A 24,855-nucleotide genomic window follows, 5' to 3' on the forward strand; every position below is an offset into this window, starting at 1 on the left:
TCTTCCTTCACCAATTCAAAACTGACAGAACTACGGTCGGCGCGGAGGCAGTGGGCTGAAGGGCCCGTTCCCATGCTGGGTCTTTTAATGTCATTCAATAGTTAGCCACTACACAAATCATGTATCTAATAGAATATTGAACTGGTCAGCACCTAATTTCCCTGTCGACACAGCGAGTTTATGTACAGATGACAAGGTTCTTAATGATCTGGTTAAAAGAGCATTTTTGGCTCAGCCAAACTATGCACTGAGTCACGACAGAAACAATGCGTTCAAATATTTTGTATTTTTCAGTATTTACTGCTTTCAGGTGCCAATTTGGACAAACACGCCACGAGCCCCCAAACCACAGGCATTTAAAAACGTCAAATAAAACGAAGGGCAAAACAAGCCAGGGTCTCCTCACGAAGCAGACTCGAGACACGAAGCGAGATTTCTACTCATTGAAAAAGCAACAGTGTGAGGCAAGGCTAAGAGAGGAAATTAGATCCATACAGGAGAAAAAAACACAACCGCGTTAAACATTGATAGACACAGAGTGCTGGAGTAACTCAGCGGGTCAGGCAGCATCTCTGGAGAACATGGATGGGTGACGTTTCACAGAGTGCTGGAGTAACTCAGTGGGTCAGGCAGCATCTCTGGAGAACATGGATGGGTGACGTTTCACAGAGTGCTGGAGTAACTCAGCGGGTCAGGCAGCATCTCTGGAGAACATGGATGGGTGACGTTTCACAGGGTGCCGGAGTAACTCAGCGGGTCAGGCAGCATCTCTGGAGACCATGGAGTGGTGACTTTTCAGGTCGGGACCCTTCTTCAGACTGATAGAGGGTCTCGATCAGAAAAGTCACCCATTCCTTTTTCTCCAGAGATGCTGCCTCACCCGCTGAGTTTCTCTAGCGCTTTCCCTAACCGAAGGGCCTGTTTCCACGCTGTATGACTAACAAAATAAAATGTGCTTTTCCTGATATTGCCAGTGGTGTTGGAATGTTAAAATACAGTGGTGTTAAAACACAGTTAAAACGGAAGAACCTTCACAAAACTAACATAAACAGTATTTTTTTTTAAAGTTTAAACTTGCTCACTGTTTGGCATCAGGGCTGCAACTGTGAAATCAGAAGGGTCACAGTGAGTAGAAAGCACTGTTGGAAATATTTATCAGTTTCGCTTACTTAACTTATTTTAATACAGTTTTGAGATACGGCGTGAAAACAGGCCCTTTGGCCCATCGACTTCACGCCTACCTCTGATCACCCGTTCACAGTCTGAAGAAGGGTCTGGACTCGAAACGTCAGCCATTCCTTCTCTCCAGAGATGCTGCCTGTCCCGCTGAGGTACTCCAGCATTTTGGGTCTATCTATCCAAGTTCACACTAGTTCTGTTAACCCAAATTATATAACAAAGAGGGACCCGACGGTGGGGGGAGGGGGGGCGAGAACAAAGAGGGACCATCAAGACCATAATGAGTACTTTGGAACTTTGTCGACTCTTTGTGTACTTTGTGCACTGTACGCAAATACAAAGAATCTCACTGTACCTAGGTCCACGTGACAATAGATCACATTCGTATCCATTGTGTACACACAAGGGGGCAATTCACAGGGGCCAATTAACCTACACACCGCCACCTCTTTGGGATGCGGGAGGAAACCGGAGCATCCGGGGAAAACCCACGTGGTCACACAGGGAGAACGTGCAAACTCCACACAGGCAATATCCGGGGTCGGGACCGAGCCCGGAGCTCTGGCGCTGTGAGGCGTGCCAATGGAGTCCAATCTACCAGATTTTCATATGGATTTCACAACCTCTAAATGTGGAATGGGACTTCTGAGGCCACGTGAAACACGGGGCAGTTTTTCTCCAAGTGACAGAAGACCTCATTCCTGCATCTCATACATTCATCTCCATCCATTTCAAATACATTGTTTTATCTTAGAAGAAACAACATTTTAAGTTACTTAACCATGTAGAGATATTATTTTAATTTTTTTAGTGACCGAACCTTTCTTGAGGCACGCGAGGACACATGTTCTTTGAAATATTTTTACATTGCGGAAGTGGATTCGTCAAGGTTTTCAACTATGTAATTGTTCTTAATGCAATATACAGGCAACTCGCCTGCCTGGAAGATTATTTATTTCCAAAAGGAGGCAGAATATACTGAGCAAAGCTGGAGGCGGAATATGCTGAGTGTTTTCTCACGGTTACAGTTTTGACCCGAAACATCAACTCCTGTTTTTCCACAGTTGCTACCTGACTTGCAGACTGTTTCCAGGGCAGCGGTAGAATTATAGACAATAGGTGCAGGAGGAGGCCATTCGACCCTTTGAGCCAGCACCGCCATCCAATGTGATCATGGCTGATCATTCTCAATCAGTACCCCGTTCCTGCCTTCTCTCCATGCCCCCTGACTCCGCTATCCTTAAGTGCTCTATCTAGCTCTCTCTTGAATGCATTCAGAGAATTGGCCTCCACTGCCCTCTGAGGCAGAGAATTCCACAGATTCACAACTCTCTGACTGAAAAGGTTTTTCCTCATCTCAGTTCTAAATGGCCTACCCCTTATTCTTAAACTGTGGCCCCTTGTTCTGGACTCCCCCAACATTGGGAACATGTTTCCTGCCTCTAACGTGTCCAACCCCTTAATAATCTTATACGTTTCGATAAGATCCCCTCTCATCCTTCTAAATTCCAGTCTATACAAGCCTAGTCGCTCCAGTCTTTCAACATATGACAGTCCCGCCATTCCGGGAATTAACCTAGTAAACCTACGCTGCACGCCCTCAATAGCAAGAATATCCTTCCTCAAATTTGGAGACCAAAACTGCACACAGTACTCCAGGTGCGGCCTCAATTGTTGCCTCACAGCGCCAGAGACCCGGGTTCCATCCCGACTATGTGTGCTGTCTGTGCGGAGTTTGCACGCTCTCTCTGTGACCGTGTGGGTTTTCTCCGGGTACTCCAATTTCCTCTTGCACTCCAGGTTTGTAGGTGAATTAGCTTCGGTAAAGATTGTAAATTATCCCTCGTGTGTAGCATAGAGTGTTGGAGTACAGGGTGATTGCTGCCCGTCGCAGACACGGTGGGCCGAAGGGCCTCTTTCCACACTATATCTCTAAAGTCTAAAGACTTCCAGCCGGAAATACACCCTTTTTCACGACCGTATGTCTTTGATGGGTATGCCTGTTGTAAGTCCAAACTGGCAAATCACAATGGATCCAACACATTCTAATCTTCTAAATCAGCCTACCATGAGGGTCTTTATCAAATGCCTTACTAAAATCCATGCAGACAATATTCATGCAGGGCGGCACGGTGGCGCAGAGTTAGAGTTGCTGCCTTAGAGCACGATCCCGACTACGGGTGCTGTCTGTGCGGAGTTTGTACGTTCTCCCCGTGACCTGCGTGGGTACTCTCTGAGTTCTTCAGTTTCCTCCCACAGGTTTGTAGGTTAATTGGCTTGGTATCAATGTAAATTGTCCCTGGTGTGTGTAGGATAGTGTTAATGTGCTGGGATCGCTGGTCGGCACGGACTTGGTGGGCCGAAGGGCCTGTTTCCGCGCTGTATCTCTAAACTAAACTAAATATCCACAGCATACCCTCATAAATCATATCTGTTACCTCCCCAAAAACCATAAAATTAATAAGGCATGACTCTAAATGGACAGAGACATACGACTGTCCTTACTTATTGCATCCCTCTGTAATTGGATCCTCGACTTCCTCATCCATCTGTTGGAATTGGCAGAAACACATCTTCCTCAATAACAATCAGTGTGGGAGCACCTCAAGGCTGCGTGCTCAGCCCCCTGCTCTACTCACTCTATACACACGACTTTGCAGTCGGACAGTGTGAACTCCATCTTCAAGTTCGCCAACGACACCACTGTTGTTGGACGAATTACAGATGGTGATGAGTCAGAGTATAGATTTTAGATTTAGATTTAGAGATACAGCGCAGAAACAGGCCCTTCGGCCCACCGGGTCCGCGCCGCCCAGCGATCCCCGCACACTAACACTGTCCTACACCCACTAGGGACAATTTTTACATTTACCCAGTCAATTAACCTACATACCTGTACGTCTTTGGAGTGTGGGAGGAAACCGAAGATCTCGGAGAAAACCCACGCAGGTCACGGGGAGAACGTACAAACTCCGTACAGACGGCGCCCGTAGTCAGGATCGAACCTGAGTCTCCGGCGCTGCATTCGCTGTAAGGCAGCAACTCTACCGCTGCGCCACCGTGACGATCAAGTGAGATCGACCGATTGACCAAATGGTGCCAGCACAACAACCTGGCTCTCAATGTCAGCAAAACCAATGAACTGATTGTGGACTTTGGAAGTGGAAAGATGGGGATCCACAATCCTGACTCAAAAACTTCAAATTCCTGTTTGAGCATATTTCCGAAGATCTTTCCTGGACCCAGCATACTGATGCAATTATAAATAAAGCACATCAACGCCTCTACTTCCTGAGAAGATTATGGAGATTCGCTCTGTCAGAGAGCATTCTCTTGAACTTCTCCAGGTGTGCAGTAGAGACCACATTGACTGGTTGCATCACGGCCTGGTTCAGCAACTTGAACGTCCAGGAGCGGAAAAGACTGCAAAAAGTTGTGAACACTGCCCAGTCCATCACCGGCTCTGACTTCCCCACCATCGAAGTGATTTATCGGAGTTGCTGCCTCAAAATGGCACCCAGCATCATCAGAGACCCACACACCACACTGTCATCTTACCCCTGCCATCGGGAAGAAGGTACAGGAGCCTGAAAACTGTGACGTCCAGGTTCAGGAACAGCTTCTTCCCTACAGCCATCAGGCTGTTGGAACACTACAACCTCAAATAAGCTCTGAACTACATAGATATTATTATTATTAATTATTATTATTATTATTATCAACATTATTATTATTATTATTATTATTCTATTGTTTGTTTTTTAAGTATGTGTGTATGTGTATGTGTATATACATATATGTGTGTGTGTATATATATATATATATGTGTGTGTGTGTGTGTGTGTGTGTGTGTGTGTGTGTGTGTGTGTGTGTGTGTGTGTGTGTGTGTGTGTGTGTGTGTGTGTGTGCGCGTGTGTGTGTACCTGTGAGTATGTGTATATATACACACTGAACTTTTTTTTCTCTCTCGCTTATCATATTGTTTACATTGTACTATGTTTACATATTGTGTTGTGCTGCAGCAAGTAAGAATGTCCTTGTCTTATCTGGGACACATGACAATAAAACACCCTTGACTCTTGATTCTTATTCCATTCTCTTCCAAAAGCAAGTAAACCCTACTCCATGGAATCCTCTCCAATAGATGATGTGAGGCTCACTGCCCTATAATTTCCCTGATATATCTACTTCCCTTCTTAACAACATTGACTGCTCTCCAGTCCACCAGGATCTCACCTGTGGCTGGAGAAGATACAAAGATGTTTCCACGAGTGGGAGAGTCTAGGACCAGAGGCCATAGCCTCAAAAAAAGGACGTACCTTTAGAAAGGAGATTGAGAGGGAGTTCTTTAGCCAGCGGGTGGTGAATCTGTGGAATTCACTGTTACAGAAGGCTGTGGAGGCCATCAATGGATATTTTTAAGGCAGAGATAGACAGATTTTTGATTGGTATGGGTATTAGGGGTTATGGGGGAAAGGCAGAAGAACGAGGTTGAGAGGGATAGATCTGCCTTGATTGAATGGCGTAGACTTGATGGGCCAAATGGCCTAATTGATTCAAGATTCAAGATTCAAGATTCAATTTAGTGTCACAGGTCAATTAAGGTACAGTGAAATTTGAGTGACCACACAGCCATACTAAGTAAAAAGCAACAAGACACACAGCCACATAAAATAAAATTTAACATAAACATCCACCACAGCGGATTCCACATTCCTCACTGTGATGGAAGCTAATAAAGTTCAATCAGCTTCCTCTTTGTCCACCCGCGGTCGGGGCTGTTGAACCGTCCGTAGTCGCCGCTGCCGACTGTCCGAGGCCCTCGCGTCGGGGCGATCGAAACTCCCCGCGTCGGGACGGTTGAAACTCTCCGCGGCACGGAGCTCCCGAGTCGGCCTCTTCTCACCAGAGACCGCGGGCTTCACGGTGTTAAAGTCCACAGGCCCCGCGGTTGGAGCTCCCCACAGTCGATCCCCGGCAAAGGATCGCAAGCTCCGTGATGTTAAAGTCCGCGGCTTGAAGCGCCGGGCCAGTCTCCAGGAAAGGCCGCCAACTCCTCGATGTTAGGCCGCAGTGGGGACGGAGATACGACACGGGGAAAAATCACATCTCCGTCAAGGTAAGAGATTGAAAAAAGGTTTCCCCCAATTCCCCCCCCCCCCCTACATAAAACAAACCAAGAAACACTAAAACATACTTTAACACACACTTAAAATAATAAAAACAATAGAAAGGACAGACAGACTGTTGGCGAGGCAGCCGGTGCTGGTGGCGCCACCCAGTGGTCCTAGAATCTAAGAACTTATGAACCTTTGTCAAGTCTGCTGCAATCTCCTCTTTCGCCTCTCTCAACAACCTGGGGAACTCCCTCCAGACTCTGGGGACATCCATCGTCGTGCTTTCCAAGAGACCCAACACAGGACGACACCATTGGATTGTTGCCCACCATTTATGTTAATGTAAAAAAATGTTTTCACATCTTCTGGCTGTGTAAATCCATTTACACAAGAGTTTGTTGAAATAATTTCCAGCCATGAATTCAATGAAAACCTGCCATTCGCACGATGTGGACTGGTGGGTACATGGTAGTTGGACTCCTTACTCCACATCTTTTAGCATGAAACCTAAAATTGGTGAACTCAATGTTCACGCAGTTGGGTTGTAAGCTCCCCAAGCGGAATATGAAGTGGTGTTCCTCCAGTTTGCGTCTGGCCTCTCTCCAGCAGTAGGAGTGTTTATTTCCACAGACTTGCCTTCTTGCAACATGCCTGTCCATTGCTGTATAGACATATCGCAACTGCTTGGTGTCCGCGATGGGAAGTAGGAACGGAACAAGCAGTGAGGTGGAAACAAGAAACTGCAGATGCTGGTCCTCAAAAAAAAAAGACACAAAGTGCTGGAGTAACTCAGCGGACGGTCAGGCAGCATCTCTGGAGGGAAGGAATGGGTGACGTTTCGGGCCGAGATCCTTCTTCAGACTAATGGCTCAGTGGGTAGAAGTGGAGGGGAGAAATAGATGTGAGTCCTGGTGGGGAACATGGGAGGGGAGGGGGGGAGTTGGGGCATGGGGTGGGTGGGGGGGGGGAATGAGGCTTTTTGGCAGTTATCTAAGATTGGAGAATTCAATGTTCATACGTTGGGCTGTAGGAAAGTAGTTGAGAGCATTGTCTGAAATTTCATAATCATACTCATAATCGTAATCATACTTTATTAGCCAAGTAGGTTTTGCAACATACAAGGAGTTTCATTTGCCGTACAGTCATACCAATAAAAAGCAACAGAACACACAAAATACATTTTAACATGAACTTCCACCAGTGACTCCTCCACATTCCTCACTGTGATGGAAGGCAAAAAAAAAGTTCAATCTCTTCCCTTCTTTGTTCTTCCGCGGTCGGCCTTCCGTTGACGAGGCGATCTAGACTCCCGTAGCTCTGTGTCGGGGCGATCAAGCTCCTGCATCGGGTGGGGGGGGGGGGGGGAGAATCTCAGCTCCCCCGCGCTGGGCGATCTACCCCGGGTCGGGGCTAGTCGGACCTCATGCGACTTTGGAGCTTCCCGACACCAGTCTCTACCCGAGACTGCGAGCTCTTCGATGGTAAAATCCGCAGGAGCAGATCCTTGGAGCGTTGATCCTTTTTCCAATAAACAATTCCTTCTTGCTCCTCCATATTTGGCAGGATCAGGCTAAAAACCGCAGCTAATAAGCTGCAGCCCTGCCCGGTTTGACAGAACCTACATTCCAATTCTGATTTACGCAGAGGGGGGAATTTGGAACATTCTGCAAATTAAATTCCAAAAATACATTAACTAGGAATGAGGGAAGCAGTCCAAAATAATGTGATAGTCATGCCGCATTATGGATGGCTATACCGGATCGGTCTTTCAACCAGATCGGTCTTCCAAGTGAAGAGTTTGAGCTCACCAGGACCGATTTGTTCAAAAGGAAAGCACGTGAAATATTTGGATGTCAACAAGGGGCCAGAGGGAAGATAGCCAGATTATTTTTCCTAACCTCTCTCGTAAGGGAACATTTCTTTTTGGAGAAGTATTCTGGAAGGAAAGCGGAAGGCTGCAACAGCTGTTATTTATAAACTCTTGTTAGATTTTGGTTTGGAATCCAAATTCAGCTAGTGTTGTCGATATCCAAAACATCGGTGATGTTATGACAAGGAGGCCAACCTACTGGTAGCCAGCTTCCATTTTACATCAGGCAGGGAAGAGATCCTGAAGCCAGGAAGTATCAAATACAAATCCTTTGACAAGCAGCTGTTGGATCAATCTGACCTGAAATTGGGAGTATTTGCGTTCAGTTTTGGTCACCCTGCTGTACGAAAGATGTCGTCGAGATGGAAAGAGTGTGGATAAGACTTACGAGGATGCAGCCAGGGCCTGAGGGCCTTAGCTTCAGGGAGAGGCTGGGCAGGTGAAGGCATCATACCTTGGAACTCTGACCCAGTGCTGCCGCCAGGACAACGGGCTTTTAAGGGCAGGATAAGACTCTGTTTTAATGGCGGCCCGGTGGCGCAGAGGTAGAATTGTTGCCTCACAGCGCCAGAGACTCGGGTTCGATCCTGACTACGGGTGCTGTCTGTACGGAGCTCTTTCTTTTGCAAAAAAGAGCTATAAGAATTGTCAATACGGCTGGTTATAATGACCCATTCAACCCATTATTTATGAAATCATACGCCCTAAAATCTATGGACCTAGTAGACTTTAATACTCTGCAAATAATGTTTCGAGCAAAAGAAAGAACACTTCCTGACTGTACCCAAGGTTTGTTTTCAGTGAGGGAGAGCAGGTATCCACTCAGGGGAAATTATAGGTTTGAAAAAAAGAGGATAAGGACCAATGTGAAAAATAGATGTGTGACTGTTAAAGGGGTCAATTTATGGAATAGTTGCAACAATGAATTAAAAGAGTGTAGTAATGTGTGTAAATTCAAGAGAATATTCAAAAATATTATATTTCAAAGATACAAAATATGTGATCAGCACTGAGAAATGACTGACATGACAGAAATGATGCTTCTTGACTATATTTGTGTTTCTTTCTATGTTTTTGTTTATCTGCTTCTGACTTATGATGTTGTGTTTTTTAAATTATATTTTGTTAAGTATTAAGGGTAGGCACAATAAGCTTTGGCTTCTGCAGCCACCTTTTTTTTCGGTCAGAAAATATCATGTGTGATTATATTGTTTAATTTCTGATACAATGATTTTGTACTATTTAACTTTCACAACTTTCGTGCGGCACGGTGGCGCAGCGGTAGAGTTGCTGCCTTACAGCGAATGCAGCGCCTGAGACTCAGGTTCGATCCTGACTACGGGCGCCGTCTGTACGGAGTTTGTACTTTCTTCCAGTGACCTGCGTGGCTTTTCTCCGAGATCTTCGGTTTCCTCCCACACTCCAAAGACGTACAGGTTCGTAGGTTAATTGATTGGGTAAAATGTAAAAATTGTCCCTAGTGTGTGTAGGATAGTGTTAGTGTGCGGGGATCGCTGGGCGGCACGGACTCGGTGGGCCGAAGGGCCTGTTTCCGCGCGGTATCTCTAAATCTAAATCTAAATCAACTGTATGGTCAATCTGGTGTATTGTATTGACCGGGGAAAAAAAAAAAAAAATTGAAACGAAAAAATTTAATGTTCAGTTTTCCCTTTCAAGAGAGTCCTTCCGAAAGGTACAAGATGGACGCTGGAGACGTGGCAATTATCCGTGTACTGCCTCAATGAAGTCTACTATTCTTACACTACAATTGTTTTTATTTATGACTGAGCTTATGTGTGTGATTTTCACACACATAAGGTATGATATGGTATCACACATATGGTGATATATGATATGGTGATATACCACGCTGCATGCAAAACACAGAATTTCAGAATCTAGGTTCATATGACAATAAAGTCCCATTGAACCAGTGAACTGTACAAGTGCCTGACAAATCTTCCTTTGGAACAACACAAACAACCAAGGAATTTTGTGCCTGCTGATGTAAGAATGTCGCAAATCACTTCTCCAAATTATTTTGGGAAAAGGCATGTTACTAATATTATCCCAAAATTCATGAACGCCTACTCAGTAAAATAACTGTACCCGTCTCCTTGTCCTGCTAGAGGTTTAAATCTAAATTCAAAACTTCTCTCTTTGTGTGGTAAACTTAACTCAAAATGGCTGTCCTGGAAACATATTATCATTTACATTAACTATTGTGCTGTTCCTTTATGACCTTTACAAAGAATGGTGATAATCGTTCCCAGATTTTTGGAGAGGATTCCGTCTCTTCCGACGAGCTGCACTCTTGGATCAGACGCTCATCCCAGAATTCAATTGATCCCCTCAGAGTTGTGACTTGGCGTACATCACAGCTGAGACTTCTATTACTTGTAGCTGGTCTGTCACAGTGAGATCCAGTCCAGTGGACAACGGCAGCACTGGGATCCGATGATTTTCAGTCATGGAGTGATACAGCGTGGAAACAGGCCCTTTGCCCCAACTTGCCCACACCAAACAACGTGTCTACACTAGTCCCACCTGCCTGCGCTTGGTCCATATCCCTCCAAACCTGTCCTATCCATTTACCTGTCTACTTGTTTTTTAAACGTTGCAATAGTCCCTGCTTCAACTACCTCCTCTGGCAGCTTGTTCCATACACCCACCAACCTTTGTGTGAAAAGGTTACCCCTCAGATTCCTATTAAATCTTTCCCCCTTCACCTTAAACCTATGTCCTCTGTTTCTCAGTTCCCTTACTCTGGGGAAGAGGCTCTGTGGGTCTACCCGATCCATTCCTCTCATGATTTTATGCACCTCTATAAGATCAGCTGACGTTTATGATTGTTTTGCAACTGAAATAAAAGGTAGAAAGCAAAGCATGGCAGATGCTAGTTTGCACCAAAGGTAAGACACAAAGTGCTGGAGTAACTCAGCGGGTCAGGCAGCATCTCCGGAGAACATGGATAGGGGACGTTTTGAGTTGGGGCCTTTTTTCAGGCTGATTGTGGGGAGGGGGGAAGTGCTGGGGGTGACAAAAGGCCAGGACCAGTCAAGGCCAGCCACAAATGACCTCAGGCAAGGCGGTGCCTGGTGGGCCCATTGTTGGCTAGGGAAAGTGTGACCTTAAGAGGGATACAATGTGGTGAACTGTGGAACTGGTAAAACGACTAGAGTGGAGGAAGGGGCAAGGGGGGAGGGGAGTTAGTAGAAGTTACTTAAAATGAGAGAATTCAACGTTCTTACCGCTGGGATCATAGTTATAGGAGCAGAATTAGGCCATTCGGCCCATCGTCTACACTGCCATTCAATTATGGCTGATCCATCTTTTCATCTCAACCCCATTCTCCTGCCTTCTCCCCATAACTCCTCTCACCCATACTAATCAAGAATCACTTGGGTTGTAAGCTGCCCAAACAAAATATGAGGTGCTGTTCCTCCAATTTGCGCTGGGCCTCAGTCTGGCAATGGACGAGGCCCAGGACAGAGAGATCAGTGTGGGAATGGGAGGGAAGTTAAAGTGCTTAGCAACCGGGAGATCCAGTAGACCTCAACGGACCGTGCGCAAGTGTTCAGCGGAACGGTCGCTGAGTCTACGTTCGGTCTCGCCGATGTACGGGTATTCAGTCAAGACTTTAGATTTTAGAGATACAGCGCGGAAACAGGCCAACCAAATCCACCCAGACCAGTGATCATCCCATACACTACCCCACACACCCTGGCGACTAAATCAAGTACGAGTTACACCCTGGCCACTCCCTCTTCTCCCCTCTTCCATCGGGTAATGGCTATAGATGTGTTAAAACGTACACCTCCACATTCAGGGACAGATTCTTTCCAGCTGCTATCAGCCAACTGAACCATCCTACCACAACCAGAGACCAGTCCTGAACTTCTATCTACCTCATTGGAGACCTGCGGACTATCCTTGATCGGACTTTACGTTGGACTAAGCGTTATTCGCGTTTTTTTGTTTTTTTTTAGATTTAGAGATACAGCGCAGAAACAGGCCCTTCGTCCCACTGGGTCCGCGCCGCCCAGCGATCCCCGCACACTAACACTATCCTACACCCACTAGGGACAATTTTTACATTTGCCCAGCCAATTAACCTACATACCTGTATGTCTTTGGAGTGTGGGAGGAAACCGAAGGTCTCGGAGAAAACCCACGCAGGTCACGGGGAGAACGTACAAACGCCGTCCGTAGTCAGGATGGAACCTGAGTCTCCGGCGCTGCATTCGCTGTAAGGCAGCAACTCTACCGCTGCGCCACCGTGCCGCCCTGGCACGTACACGTTACTCCCGTGTATTTGTACACTGTGGACGGCTCGATTGCAATCACGTACAGTCTTTCCGCAGACTGGTTAGCATGCAACAAGAAAGCTTTTCACTGTACCTCGGTACACATGACAATAAACTAAACTCAAACTCAGATTATATTGGCGGCAGAATGATTCTGTCTGCTGCACCGCCGACATCAGTTATTTCATTAGCTGGGCTACAGAGTGCCTGCACGTCGGAACATGTCATCAAAAGATTAATGGGTGTAACATTCACAGGAAGCATTTGTTTGCCAGAGTAAACTTTGCACTGGTTGGGTTCAAGGATCAGAGTCTGTGCAACGCACCCAGGTTGGCAGAAGCTGTCCGATTCAGCTGCATGTTTGTTTAGACTACAAATACCAACGTTGCAGTTGGGAAACAGGAATCCGGAGAATACCGAACAGTCTGTGCCTTTCGCATGTTGACCCAAGTATAAATCTGACCCCATGGTCCATAAACCCTTCCGCACGAGATGTCCAAGTCTTGGAGATTTTTGAACGGTCAGCAAGAGTTGAGGAACAGGAAAAGAACACTGTGTAACGTTCATGTTAGTTATCCCTGAATCTAATTATTTTTATGCAACTATATTTTCTTTCCTGAGCCAGTTTGCTCTTTCCTCCATGGAAAACTTCATTTGACCATTAATTTGCCCATAAGCCTTTGAGAGGGCTTGATATAATAATTTGCAAATAATATATAATAATTGGCAGTTAATACTATTCATAAGGTAGATCCAAAATGCTGGAGTAACTCAGCGGACCAGGCAGCATCTCTGGAGAGGATTGGGTGGAGACCCTTAAATGTCACCCATTCCTTCTCTCCAGAGATGCTGCCTGCCCCACTGAGTTACTCCAGCATTTTGTGCTTATCTTTGGTTTAAACCATCATCTGCAGTTCCTTCCTAGACAATAATATTCATAAGTTGAAGCAGAATTAGGCTATTCAGCACATCAAGTCTACTCCGCCATTCAATCGTGGTTGATCTATCTTTCTCTCTCAACCCCATTCTTCTGCCTTCCCTCACACCCATAGTAATTAAGAATCTATCCACTGATGGCCTCCATAGCCGTCTGAGGCAATGAATTCCACAGATTCACCGCCCTCCAACAAAATAAATCCCTCCTCATCTCCTTTCCAAAGGTACGTCCTTTTATACTGAGGCTGTGCCCTCTGGTCCTAGACTCGCCCACCGGTGGAAACATCCTCTCCACATCCACTCTATCCATGCCTTTCACTATTCGGTAAGTTTCAATGAGGTCCAATTCAATGAGTTTCAATTGAGCATCAACATATTTTTATTTTATCATATTACTGTTACGGCGCTAGCCTACTGTCCTTTTCTAGTGTGCCATCTCCACAACTCTCCAGGGTGGACAACTCCAATGGTTGCAATTCTCCATGGCAAGAATCCTTCCTCATCTCAGTGTTGTGGCCAGACCTTCAGACCAATATGTTGGGCTTCCTGCTTCCGACGTCCCATCCAGGGCTGGCATCTAACCAGCATCTCACCTAAATCAAGCCCTCTCAAAGGCTTATGTTGCCATACTCAGAATGGGCACGCGCCAATGAGAATACCACCAATGGCACCGATCAATGAGATACCACTAATGAGATATCACCAATTGGCACCCACCATTGAGATATCACCAATGGGCCCACCAACGTGCACCAGCCGATAAGATATCACTGATGAGATAACACCAATGGGCACCCACTGAGGGTCACCAACCAATGTGATACCACCAATGGGAATACCACCAATGGACACCGATCAATGAGATACCACCAATGGGCCCACCTAATAGAGATACCACCAATGAGATATCACCAACAGGCACCAGCCGATAATATATCATAGGAGGTAACACTAATGGGCACCGGCCCATGAGATACCACCAATCATCACCCACCGATGGTCACCAACCAATGAGATACCACCATTGAGATACCACCATTGAGATACCACCAAATATTGTCATTGCCGTTCAGTTAATTCGCCATGTTGAAATTGGGAAGAATGAATATCCAAAAAGGAGTCAATGTCAATTCTTTCAACAAACGCGGGAAAATGTGAAGGTACGTACCTATTCTCGTGCAAGCGAAGGCTGACTCGGATCCGGAGGTGCTTGTGTTGCTGACAGATCTTACTTCAGATGAGGATTTAGACTCGCGGCCGGCACAGTTTTCCTTTAAGGACTGGGCACTAGAGGGGGGTATGTTCACGCGCTTGTCCGAGTTTATTTGGTTGACAGCATCTTGTACTCTCTTCTTCTCTTTCTTTAACATGTTCACTAGAATATCTGAGGCGTCTATTCAAGGAGAATAGCCGTGGCATTACAAAGAAATTAGATTTTAAATAACTACCCTGTGTACATCTCCACATGCCCGGAAACGCTATCAGTACAAGAGAACTTAAAAATAAGTCAAGGGAAGATATTAATGTGGTACGGTGGCGCAGCGGTAGAGTTGCTGCCTTACAGCGAATGCAGCGCCGGAGACTCAGGTTCAATCCTGACTACGGGCGCCGTCTGTACGGAGTTTGTACGTTCTCCCCGTGACCTGCGTGGGTTTTCTCCGAGATCTTCGGTTTCCTCCCACACTCCAAAGACGTACAGGTTTGTAGGTTAATTGACTGGGCAAATGTAAAAATTGTCCCTAGTGTGTGTAGGATAGTGTTAATGTGCGGGGATCGCTGGGCGGCGCGGACTCGGTGGGCCGAAGGGCCTGTTTCCGCGCTGTATCTCTAAAAAAAATAGAATGTATTTAATTTATGTAAGAAATAATATAATAATAATATATTCCTTTATTCATCCCACACCGGGGAAAAATTTACAGCAGCAAAGTGGAGAGCAAGAGATCGTTCATTATGGCAATGGCAAAGAAACCAGAGGAATCTGGGTATATTAAGGGAAAATGGAAATTGCAGGAGGCTTAATCGCTATTTGATGAGACTTTAGATTGTGGAATGAAAGAAATTGCAGATATTATTTCTCTCACATAAAGAGAGAAGGGAAGAAGAAACCAGAAAAATGCAGACAACATTGTTTGTGGGTAGGAAAGAACTCCAGATGCTGGTTTAAATCGAAGGTAGACACAAAATGCTGGAGTAACTCAGCGGGACAGGCAGCATGGCTGGAGAGAAGGAATGGGCGACTTTCGGGTTGAGACCCTTAAACGTCACCCATTCCTTCTCTCCAGAGATGCCGCCTGCCCCGCTGAGTTACTCCAGCATTTTGTGTCTACCATCGTTTGTGGGAACGTCACTTGGATTCCATCAACAGTTGTAGAGTGATGGAACACTTAAACAGCTCTCTGGAAGACTTAATAGACTTATTATGGATAGTCAGCATGGGGGGGGGGGGGGTCACATCATAGAGAATTGATCTGAATGTTTCGAGGGACTGACGATGATAGTAGGACAGTGGATAATGTCCACAGGATCTTTAGTAACGCTTCCAGCAAGAGGGCTCATGCAGCCCTAATGATGAGCACCAGAACTGGTTTAGGAATCGAAGAGTCCAATACAATTATGCATGACTAGAATCAACCTAGCAAGTAACCAAGATGGACACAAAATGCTGGAGTAACTCAGTGGGACAGGCAGCATTCTCTGGAGAGAAGGAATGGGTGATGTTTCGGGTCGAGACTCTTCTTCTGAAGATGGTCACAAAAATGCTTGAGTAACTCAGCGGGCCAGGCAGCTTCTTCTGAGGAAGGGCCACCCATTCCTTCTCTCCAAGAGATGCGGCCTGACCCGCTGAAATACTCCAGCATTTTGGGTCTATCTTCAGTGTAAACCAGCATCTGCAGTTGCTTCCCATACATGGCAAGGAACCAAGGACAGGGCTGAAATTATAGGCTTCTGTGCAAAATACTCGCAAGAGGAAAATCAGGATGTTCTTGGACCTGAGGATATAAAGTTACAGCTCATTGCCTGAGAACAGAGTCAGGGAAAGTGAAATCCACCACTTTAAGTCCGTGGAACAGGTTCTGAAGTAGCAGCCAACCCCCAACATGTACTGCACATTTAATACTGGCAGCTATGTTGTCTCAAGTGGTGGTGCATACAAGGCGCCCTTTTTGATTGATTGAATGATTGAAAAATACAGCAAAAAACTCAGCTCACAGAGTCCACACTGATGTGGGAGGGAACCGGAGCAAATTCGTGCGGTCACAGGGGGAATGTGCAAACTCAATAGACAATAGGTGCAGGAGGAGGCCATTCGGCCCTTCGAGCCAGCACCGCCATTCAATGTGATCATGGCTGATCATTCTCACTCAGTACCCCGTTCCTGCCTTTGCCCCATACCCACTGACTCCGCTATCCTTAAGAGCTCTATCTCGCTCTCTCTTGAATGCATTCAGAGACTTGGCCTCCACTGCTTTCTGAGGCAGAGAATTCCACAGATTCACAACTCTCTGACTGAAAACGTTTTTCCTCATCTCCGTTCTAAATGGCCTACCCCTTATTCTTAAACTGTGGCCCCTGGTTCTGGATTCCCCCAACATTGGGAACATGTTTCCTGCCTCTAACGTGTCCAATCCCTTAATAACCTCATATGTTTCGATAAGATCCCCTCTCATCCTTCTAAATTCCAGTGTATACAAGCCTAGCCGCTCCAGTCTTTCAACATACGACAGTCCCGCCATTCCGGGAATTAACCTAGTAAACCTACGCCGCACGCCCTCAATAGCAAGAATATCCTTCCTCAAATTTGGAGACCAAAACTGCACACAGTACTCCAGGTGCGGTCTCACTAGGGCCCTGTACAACTGCAGAAGGACCTCTTTGCTCCTATACTCAACTCCTCTTGTTATGAAGGCCAACATTCCATTGGCTTTCTTCACTGCCTGCTGTACCTGCATGCTTCCTTTCAGTGACTCCGCACAGATGCAGCACCCAAGGTCAGAATCGAACCGGGGTCTCTGGTACAGATGCTCCCCGACTGACGATGCTTCGACTTTTGATATTTCGACTTTACGATGGTGCAAACGCTGGGCAACGGCAGCGACCCGCAGCTCACTTCCGGCCACGTGATCAGGTGTATTTAAATGCGTTTCGATGTACGATATTTTCGGTTTACGATGGGTTTATCGTAAACGTAACCCCATTGTACGTTGAAGAGCCCTTTCGGATTTCGATGATGCCACTGAGAAGGAAGTGTTGAAGTTTGCAAAGACCCAAAATAGCGATTAGCTCAGGAAGATGAATCCAAACGTAAAAAAGGATACTGATTTCATTATCTCGTTGCTGTAATAATTCTCTTAATCTCGTCTCTGCAACGCTGTCAACATCTCCATTGGGATCAGGGGATGAGACTCCATTGTCCATTTGCATGCCAGGTTTACACTGTTGCGTCTCTTTCACTAAAGCCTGGTACAAGGACGTTAAGTGAGTAAATATTCTGATAATGCAATAATTCTTTTCAAAGATTAACTTACCACTTTCTACTCAGAAATGATTTCAAATATTTTGCCGCTTTCTGGACAATTATGAGTTGGAATTTCACTGGCTTCTCCCCTAACAGGATTGGATAACGTAAAAGTTGGTGGCCAAGAAATATTACCTCATGACGAAATTCAGTTTAGTTCAGTTTAGTTTAGAGATAACGCTCTAGTGGAACAGTTTAGTGGAAGTAAGCCCTTCAGCCCACCGAGTCCGCGCCGTCCAGCGAGCACCTTTGCACTAGTTCTATCCTGCACACTACACAAGCCAATTAACCTACAAACCTGCACGTCTTTGGAATGTGGGTGGAAACCGCAGCACCCGGAGAAAACCCACATGGTCACAGGGAGAATGTGCAAACTCCGTACCAGTAGTCTGGATCGAACCCGGGTCTCTGGGTCTGTGAGGCAGCAACTCTACCGCTGTGCCACCGTGTTGAAAAATACAGGCAAATGGGACTAACTTAGATGGGGCATTTTAATGTAAGAAAATAACTGCAGATGCTGGTACAAATCGAAGGTATTTATTCACACAATGCTGGAGTAACTCAGCAGGTCAGGCAGCATCTCAGGAGAGAAGGAATGGGTGACGTTTCGGGTCGAGACCCTTCTTCAGACTGATGTCAGGGGGGCGGGACAAAGGAAGGATATAGGTGGAGACAGGAAGACAGTGGGAGATCTGGGAAGGGAGAGGGGAAGAGAGGGACAGAGGACTATCTAAAGTTGAAATGGGGCATTTTGGTCGGCATGGGTGAGTTGGGTCGAGGAACGTGCTGTATGAATCTATGACACTCTAACTCCATGAAAACAGACTCGACCTCTCCAGTCGCTGCTTACAGCTGAGTCTCCTCTGCACCCTCTCCAATGTAATCACGGCTTGTGTAGGAAGGAACTGCAGATGCTAGTTTAAACCGAAGATAGAAACAAATAGCTGCAGTAACTCAGCCGGTCAGGCAGCATCTCTGGAGAGAAGGAATGGGTGATGTTTCGGTTAGATTTAGATCTACAAGTTAGATTTATCTCTTACGGCTAAAGGAATCAAGGGATATGGGTAATAAGCAGGATCGGAGTACTGATTTTAGATGATCAGCCAAGATCATATTGAATGGCGGTGGTGCTGGCTCGAAGGGCCGAATGGCCTACTCCTGCACCCATTTTTCTATGTTTCTATGTTCCATGTTTCTATGGGACAAGACCCTTCTTCCGACTGAGAGTCAGGGGAAAGGGAAATGCAAGGTTTCGATGGTGGCATAGTGGGAGAGATATTGGAACAAATGAATAAAAGATATGCAAAAAAGTAATGCAAGATAAGATATCATTGTTACTTTTTGCATATCTTTCATTCATTTGTTTTAATATCTCACTATATCACCGTCTATATCTCTCATCTTCCTCTCCCCCGACTGAAGAAGGGTCTCGACCCGACCGTCACGCATTCCTTCTCTCCAGAGATGCTGCCTGTCCCGCTGAGTTACTCCAGCTTTTTGTAACTATCTTCGGAAATCACGGCTTTGTGTGTCAGCAGTAGCTCGCTGCCGAGGCCCATAACGACGATGTTATGTGTGAGCGCGCCGTTAGATTAAATTATCATGTGCTGTGGGGAGCGGAGGTAATTTAAAGCCCACGAACGCTGACCTTCAGTAGCTGGAAGCAGTGTTGAATCTTCCGCATGTCAGGTCCAATTTCCAACGAAGCCTCAGCATCTGTGTCCTCCAGGAAACCGTTGACCTGATCCACCAACCTTGAGCAAGGGGAAAAAAAAGAGATTTAGTTTAGTTAAGGTTATAGATACAGCACGGAAACAGGCCCTTCGGCCCACAGAGCCCGCACCGACCAGCGAACCCCGCTAATTAACACTATTCTACACCCACTAGGGACAATTTACACTTATACCAAGCCAATTAACCTACAAACCTTTTCGTCTTTGGAGTGTGAGTTGAAACCGAAAATCTCGGGAAAAAAACCCACGCAGGTCACGGGGAGAACGTACAAACTCCGTGCAGACAGCACCCGTAGTCGGGATCGAACCCGGGTCTCGGGCGCTGTAAGGCAGAAACTCAACCGCTGTACTACCGTGTCGGACATAAGAATGTGAATAAGATGAGTAAAAAGAAATCCATCAGATTGACAGCGGTTCGAGCCTCACCTCGTGCCTTTTTGGATTAGACAATGGACAATATGTGCACTAGGACGCCATTTGGCCCTTCGAGCCAGCACTGCCATTCAATGTGATCATGGCTGATCATTCTCAATCAGTACCCCATTCCTGCCTTCTCCCCATACCCCCTGACTCCGCTATCCTTAAGAGCTCTATCCAGCTCTCTCTTGAATACATTCAGAGAATTGGCCTCCACTGCCTTCTGAGGTAGAGAATTCCACAGATTCACAACTCTCTGACTGAAAAAGTTTTTCCTCATCTCAGTTCTAAATGGCCTACCCCTTATTCTTAAACTGTGGCCCCTTGTTCTGGACTCCCCCAACATTGGGAATGTATTTCCTGCCTCTAACGTGTCCAACCCCTTAATAATCTTATACGTTTCGATAAGATCTCCTCTCATCCTTCTAAATTCCAGTCTATACAAGCCTCGTTAGTGCTGCAAAGAAGTTCTGTTAGCATTGACAGCTGTCGTGAAGTCTTTTGTGAAGAGGCACATTTTTTAGCAGCTAGTAGCCAGCAAAGCTAAACCTTTTGTTTTCCATGTTGGGAGTTGATATCCATCGTGAAAGGGAACTACCCCCACGAAGAAAAATCCCAGGTGCACAAAGTATTTAGAATAAAATCAAACAATCCAATACCGTAAAAATATGACCATGCTTTACCGGACCTTCATAAACCACATAATCACCAGAAAGGCACAAGTACATTGTACAGTGTTCATTTTGCACGTATTGTCTGCCGGAATCAATTTTTCAATGTCTTTGTTAAACAGCTGACCCATTTATTATCAAAATTGCACAGCGCAATTTAGTTAATGCATCCATAACGTGAGCCTTTGGTTCAAAACAAAAACCAGCATTAGTCCTACTGACCCACTAAAAGCACTGTGCCTTCAGAACAATTAATGAGATGACTAACAATGAACAAAGATCTAATGAAAACACAATGGGGCATTTTGAAACAACTTCAGAAAATGCTATGGAGCATGGTTGTTTCTCCTGGCTAAGAGGTCTAGAATGAAGAACTCATAAACCAGGGATAAGGGATCGGCTGTATAACATTAATTGATTAATTGATTCATAAGATCATAAGTGATGGGAGCAGAATTAGGACATTCGGCCCATCAAGTCTACTCCGCCATTCAACCATGGCTGTTCTATCTCCCCCTCCCAACCCCATTCTCCTGACACCCTGATTGAAAGGCACAGCATGGAAACAGGCCCTTCGGCCCACCAAGTCCATGTCGACCATCGATCACCCGATCACACTCGTCCCATGTTATCCCACTTTTGCATCCACTCCGAACACACGAAAGGCAATTTACAGAGGGCCAATTAACCTACAAACCCGCACGTCTCGAGATTCCAGCATCTGGGGTTCCTTATCATATCATATATATACAGCCGGAAACAGGCCTTTTTCGGCCCACCAAGTCCGTGCCGCCCAGCGATCCCCGCACATTAACACTATCCTACACCCACTAGGGACAATTTCCTTCTGTCGCCTTGTTCTTTTCCATACATAATGCTTTCCAGATGACACATTCATCTGAATGTTTGAGAATGATAGACTGCCTCCCTCTCCTTTTGGTCACAAGTAGAATTGTTCGTGAATGCACCAGTGGTGCTAGAGTTGGAAACTCTTGCAACATCACATCATTTTTCAAAATGTAGCGTTTGCAAATCTCCAAGGATCGGATGCGCATCATTAATCCAAATGAGCCGTGGTCAACCAAAACCCCTAATGAAAGTTTTGGTTGCGTTTGTACAATATGACATCTATTTTAGCAAGAACTTTTTATTCAATGGTGTTGGCTGTTAAAATAAACCAATCGATCAAATTATGTCACTCCACTTGAAGACAATTGAATCATATAATACGTTGAGTGATTTTCTAGTCTAGGGCGCGCAAACTGCCAACTGCCTCTGAACTCATGTTCATAAGTCATAGAAGCAGAAATAGGACATTCGGCCCATTGAGTCTACTACTCCATTCAATTGTGGGTGATCTATCTTTTCCTCTCAACCCCATTCTCCTGCCTTCTCCCCATAACTCGACGCCTTTACTAATCGAATCTATCAACGACTTGGCCTCCTCAGCAGTCCGCGACAATGAGTTCCACAGATTCACCACCCTCGGGCTAAAGAAATTCCTCCTCACCTCCTTTCTAAAGCTGTGTCCTTTTATTCTGAGACTGTGCTCTCTGGCCCTCGACTCTCCCACTGGTGGAAACATCCTCTCCACATTCACTCCATCCAGGCCTTTCACTATTCGGTAAGTTTCTATGAGCCCCCCCCTCCCCCTCAACTCCAGCGATCACGGCCCCAAATGTCTCTCAGCTCTGTCTTAATTGCAGATATTTTTAGTAATCTGAATTTCAAGAAGCTGAACATCCTGCCCTGCACAGTGTTCTTAGCCAAACAGCAGGAATGCGGCTCTATCCAGAACACTAAAACCTGTCAGTAATAGGATTGAGTTGAATGCACATTAATGAGAATGCTGAATTGAGCTGAAATGAGAATTGTATCAGTCTGAAGAAGGGTCCCGACCGGAAACATGAACAAATCTGTATTCTCAGAGATGCTGCCTGACCCGCTGAGTTACTCCAGCACTTTGTGAAACGTCACAATAGACAATACACAATAGGTGCAGGAGGAGGCCATTCGGCCCTTCGAGCCAGCACCGCCATTCAATGTGATCATGGCTGATCATTCTCAATCAGTACCCCGTTCCTGCCTTCTCCCCATACCCCCTCACTCCGATATCCTTAAGAGCTCTATCCAGCTCTCTCTTGAATGCATTCAGAGAATTGGCCTCCACTGCCTTCTGAGGTAGAGAATTCCACAGATTCACAACTCTCTGACTGAAAAAGTTTTTCCTCATCTCAGTTCTAAATGGCCTACCCCTTATTCTTAAACTGTGGCCTCTTGTTCTGGACTCCCCCAACATTGGGAACATGTTTTCTGCCTCTAAAGTGTCCAACCCCTTAATAATCTTATACGTTTCGTCACCTATCCATGTTCTCCAGAGATGCTGCCTGACCCGCTGAGTTACTCCAGCACTTTGTGTCTTATCTCGTATGTGACCTCTGAGGTTCTGCGAAACACATCTCTTGCTTTCCAACATTGGCAGAAACATAGGATATGTAAATGTATAGTCACACCCCACCCTCCCACCACCTCTTTTCCAGCTTTCGCCCCCTTTCTACAATCAGTCAGAAGAAGGGTCCCGTCCTGAAATGTCACCTGTCCAAAATCATCCAAAGATGCTCCTTGATCCGCCGAGCTAATCCGGCACTTTGTGTCATCTGTCCGATCTAGATTTTTGACCTGTTTTTTTAAAGTGAAGATTCTTGAGAGCTGTTTCCAGTTTCTCCCTATCTAATTTCCCCCCAGCTATAAGCTACAGCTATATTTCCCCCAAGCTGTAAAACAGCGGCACGGTGGCGCAGCGGTAGAGTTGCTGCCTCACAGCGCTAGAGACCCAGGTTCGGTCCTGACTACGGGCAGTATCTGTAGAGTTTGTACCTTCTCCCTGTGACCTGCGTGGGTTTTCTCCGGGTGCTCCGGTTTCCTCCCACACTCCAAAGACGTACAGGTTTGTGGGTTAATTGGCTTCGGTAAGAATTGTAAATTGTCCCTAGTGTGTGTAGGATAGTGCTAGTGTACGGCGGTGATCGCTGGTCGTCGTGGACCAAAGGCCATGTTTCCACGCTGTATCTCCGAAGTCTAATGACTATCGAAATGCATTTCAGAACTATCTAGGTGAGTACTTAAATTGTTTATAGTCATAGAACACAATGGACCAAGTGCTGGGGGGGGATAGGATTAAAATGGAAGGGTGCCCACTGATCGGCATGGACAAGTTGGGCCGAATGGCCTATTTCCATGGTGTATTATTCTTTGACTATAATGGAAATTGTACTCCATATCATATCATATCATATATATACAGCCGAAAACAGGCCTTTTCGGCCCACCAAGTCCGTGCCGCCCAGCGATCCCCGTACATTAACACTATCCTACACCCACTAGGGACAATGTTTATATTTACCCAGCCAATTAACCTACATACCTGTACGTCTTTGGAGTGTGGGAGGAAACCGAAGATCTCGGAGAAAACCCACGCAGGTCACGGGGAGAACGTACAAACTCCTTACAGTACAGCACCCGTAGTCAGGATCGAACCTGAGTCTCCGGCGCTGCATTCGCTGTGAAGCAGCAACTCTACCACAGCGCTACTGTGCCGCCAGGTTGGATGAATTCAAAATAATTTTAGGAATGATAAAATAAGGTTTAAGACCATTCTCCATTCATTTACAGGTAGACCGAGTGTGAATTCTGGCAGTTTTTAAGTTCCATAAAACTCATATTAATACTTAATAATTATAATGTAAAATTGCTAGGTGATATTTTAAGAGACACGTATCATTTTTCATATCAATGTTAGCACTTTATCACCATCCACATGACAGTGAGACATTGGCACAACTCCAAATAAAATTATGCTGTACAATTGAAAATTGTCTCGAAAATAAGCAGTCTGAAAAAGGGACCAATTGGCACGGTGGCGCAGCGGTAGAGTTGCTGCCTTACAGCGAATGCAGCGCCGGAGACTCAGGTTCGATCCTGACTACGGGCGCCGTCTGTACAGAGTTTGTGCGTTCTCCCCGTGACCTGTGTGGGTTTTCTCCGAGATCTTCGGTTTCCTCCCACACTCCAAAGACGTACAGGTATGTAGGTTAATTGACTGGATAAAA

The 24,855-nt window shown here is 45.9% G+C and overlaps 1 protein-coding gene across 2 annotated transcripts in view; it reads right to left on the reverse strand.

The window, feature by feature from the left end:
- Positions 1-24,855, reverse strand: part of kif6 (kinesin family member 6) — a 466,382-nt gene that overhangs the window by 235,685 nt on the left and 205,842 nt on the right. For both annotated transcript variants that reach the window (XM_078398770.1, XM_078398768.1), the window contains exons 11-13: positions 19,574-19,679; positions 17,726-17,867; positions 14,578-14,793 (exon numbers count right to left, since the gene is read on the reverse strand). In XM_078398770.1, coding sequence (XP_078254896.1) covers positions 14,578-14,793; positions 17,726-17,867; positions 19,574-19,679 — 464 coding nt within the window. The remainder of the gene's footprint in view (positions 1-14,577; positions 14,794-17,725; positions 17,868-19,573; positions 19,680-24,855) is intronic.

This window comes from Rhinoraja longicauda, chromosome 5 (assembly GCF_053455715.1).
Source record: "Rhinoraja longicauda isolate Sanriku21f chromosome 5, sRhiLon1.1, whole genome shotgun sequence".
Classification (NCBI taxonomy): domain Eukaryota; kingdom Metazoa; phylum Chordata; class Chondrichthyes; order Rajiformes; family Arhynchobatidae; genus Rhinoraja; species Rhinoraja longicauda.